General features: G+C 42.1%; 1 protein-coding gene across 1 annotated transcript; it reads left to right on the top strand.

Moving 5' to 3' along the window:
* Positions 1 to 574: 574 nt before the first annotated feature.
* Positions 575 to 2,976, top strand: LOC106532018 (epidermal growth factor receptor kinase substrate 8-like protein 3; the record flags this gene model as incomplete). The annotated part of the gene is given in 8 exon segments (XM_014028000.1): positions 575 to 720; positions 809 to 1,046; positions 1,119 to 1,162; positions 1,235 to 1,331; positions 1,435 to 1,542; positions 1,631 to 1,716; positions 2,750 to 2,882; positions 2,955 to 2,976. Coding segments are annotated over 8 exon segments (861 nt in total), but the record flags the coding sequence as incomplete, so codon positions are not given.
* Between the last annotated feature and the right edge of the window lie 355 nt (positions 2,977 to 3,331).

Here is a 3,331-nt window from a genome sequence, read left to right as displayed (position 1 = left end):
ATATATATATATTCCCAAGATGTGTTCCCAAAGTGCTTAATCTTCATTTTGCAAACTTGGCACACAGTGAAGCTCAAATCAAACTCAGACTCATTCAGTAAAAACCAAAATGAGCCCAAATCTTTGCCTTCACTGAAGACAGGGCCAGTTGAATCTCTCTTTCCTCCAGTTTTGTAGTTTCCTCTTTGTTTTGGTGCTGTCTGCATGTTCCAGAACCAGCTGTGTGATGACGTCAGGATGTAGTTAAAAAATGGAGGCTGACGACCATTGGATTTGCTTTGTTTTTTTATAATAGATTTAGGGACATTTTAAATAGATTCTGATGTGAATCTTTTTTTTTGTGCACCCCAAGCCCCCTACATTATTTAAGTTGCTAAATTATGTTGATAAATGCTGCTTTATGTCTTGAGCTCAGGAGCCTACCCTGTGGGTGTTTCAAAAACCGTTGAGCGGTTCTGTAGGTCAACTACTTCTGCTAATAATTAAGCAAATCTTGTGCCTGTTTTGGCAGAACCAGACAGAAACACTCCTGTCCTGCTGGCTTCTTGTTGACAGTTGGTTCATTTTTCACCAGATGGTGTCTCACTGCTCTGAAGCCCTGCCTCCGACCATCGTGGCCCCCCTGCTGAGCCCCCAGTGTATCCGTCTCCTGAGCGAGGAGGCGTCCACAGAGGAGGATCAGCTGTGGCAGTCTCTGGGTGACGCCTGGAACATCCCCAGGTACAACGAAACCAGTCATTTGATGAGACAGAAAAACTAAAGCTGCTGCCATGAGCTGATTATCACATGGTTTGGCTTTTGCTTCCAGCACTCAATGGCCAGAAGATGACGAGGACATCCCAACCTACACCCTGGAGTTCTCAGATGGCTGGCAGCCCCCTCAACTTACAGCGACCCCACCGCCGAGCCACCCTGCAAGTAGACAGCCGAGTCCACAACCTGCACTGAGTCCACGACCTGCACCGAGTCCAAGACCTGCACCGAGTCCAAGACCTGCACCGAGCCAAAAACATTTGCAACCAGCAGAACACAGCGTAAATCAACAGGTGAGGATTATTTCTAATCCCATCCTTCCAATTCTACGAGACATGAAAGAGCAACTTTATTTTTCTGCACAGCCTCCTGCCAAGTGGAAGCCACCTCCACATCCACAGAAAACACGGTATACTCCACGAACTCTACTCCAGGATCACCTGAAAACTTCCAACTTTGACCTCTTTTTTTTGTTTTTCAGCTCAAATGAGATGAAACCTCAGCCCATACGAGTGAAGACAGACTTCATTTCAAGGAACCACAGGGAGATCACCGTCCAGAGAGGAGAAGTGGTCGAGGTGAACATTCGTTTCTGCCCAACCCAAGGACTTTAAAATGACACTGAATCCTGAACCCAAACAAGTTTTTAAGGCTATGCATTTAGTGTCTGTTTGTCCACAGCTGTTGGATAAGTCCAAGCAGTGGTGGAAGGTGAGGAACAGCAGCGGCGAGGAGGGATACGTTCCTAACAACGTCCTGGAAGCTGCTGATAAGCCGCCACCCGACATGGTCGGTACCACTCAGAAACTCCAGTCCAGAACTGGAAAACCCAACAAACAGAAAAAGTAAAAATCAATGTTTTGTTTTGTTTTCTCAGCAAACTGAAGTGATTCCAGTCTTAACGAGGAGATCCAAACCACCAGAAGTGAAAGCCTGGCTAGAGGACAAGGGATTCAGCCAAATGTAGGTCATTGTAGATTAGAACTAAACTGAAAAATAAAAAAAAATTCTTACTAGTTAAATAATTTTAATGGGCAATGTAGAGTATAAAATGATTACTTACATTAAAGTGCCTGTGACATTCTTATTCTTCAAACACAAAAAGAACACAGAAGAAATTTGGCATATAACCGGCATATTTATGCTTCTGCTCGAGGAGGCATGCTGTCCTTTGTTTGTCCGTCCGTGTGTTAGTGGGTACGAAATTCCATCCGTCACTGTCTTGTGCGCACTGTATCACCTGAACAGAGCCACTGATTTCAGTCCGTCAGTTTTGGCATCGAGTTCTACCTTTGTTTCCTTTGAACTTGGTTCAGTCAAAGTGAAACAGGAAGTGACATCAAAGGGGAACACTTTAAGAAAGGGAACTCCCTGGTCTTTGTTTATTAAAACAAATTTGAACTCTGACTCGTTTCTCTTTGATAGTGACTCAAAATAATCCAAAAAATAAACCAATCAGATTCTTCTTCACAGTTTGAGTTGTCAGCTTTTGTGTTGATGCTCTTTTTACATGCAGACATTCCTCCTTGACATCACTTCCTGTCACGACACTTGCAAATATCTCAACAACTGATCATGTCAGTGGTGTGATTTATATATATATAATGTGTTATCTTTCCAAAAGTGCATTCAGATTTATCAGAAATTTTGATGTCACAGGCACTTTAAAGAGGAATAACCTTGTTACTGTAGCTGATGTTTTCTTTTCTTCTGGACAAATGTTTTCTCAAAACACTTGTATTTTTTTTTCAATGACTCAAAAAAAATCAAAGTACTGTATGCACATACTGAGAAGATCCTATCTAACGTTCCTTTATGTTTTGGAGGTTTTCAGACTTTCAGAGACTGACAAAAATGAACAATATAATTTCTAATATCTTTTTAGCTCACTCTAACAGAACTCTGCTGTTTTAAAGGCGGACAGTTTTGTTGTGTACATGTGACCTGAACTTGTTTTTTGTTTTTGTTTTGTTTTGTTTTGTTTTGTCCCCCGCAGCACTGTGCGCTGTCTGGGCGTCCTGAGTGGCCCTTTGCTGCTGGGAATGAGCAGAGAGGAGCTGAAGATGGTGTGTCCAGAGGAGGGAGGACGAGTCTTCTTCCAGTTACAGGCAGTCAAGTCCTCCTTAACGGTAAGTCACAGATCAGCTCCATTTCATCGACATCCTGCTGCTCTGATAACTCTCTTTCWTTTTAACACTCAGGATGGCTAAGAGACGCCAACAATGAAATGGAAAAACATCACCAAGAGATGAAATCTGTTTGGATCAGAACTATACCGGACAAAAACTTTGATTTAAAGAAGACAAAGACCACAAAACACCAGGTTTACATGCTGCATATAGTCACTTTTTGCAAATAAAGCAAATTCCACGTATTGCACCAAATAATAAAAATGTCCCACTGAAAAATAAATGTGAACGTCAGTTAGTCCAAATGTAATCCAATCAAGACGTTGTATGATAAAATGTAAATTATGTTGCTGAATGTAATAAAAACAGTCACAGGAGAAATACAGGAAGTTTGGTTTATGTAACTCACCTGGTGGCCTGTGGACCATACGTAWGCACAGATATAAGGT

This window comes from Austrofundulus limnaeus, unplaced genomic scaffold (genome assembly GCF_001266775.1).
Source record: "Austrofundulus limnaeus strain Quisiro unplaced genomic scaffold, Austrofundulus_limnaeus-1.0 Scaffold708, whole genome shotgun sequence".
Lineage (NCBI taxonomy): Eukaryota > Metazoa > Chordata > Actinopteri > Cyprinodontiformes > Rivulidae > Austrofundulus > Austrofundulus limnaeus.
Note: the sequence above shows the minus strand (reverse complement) of the source record. Positions and strands in the feature narration are given on the sequence as shown.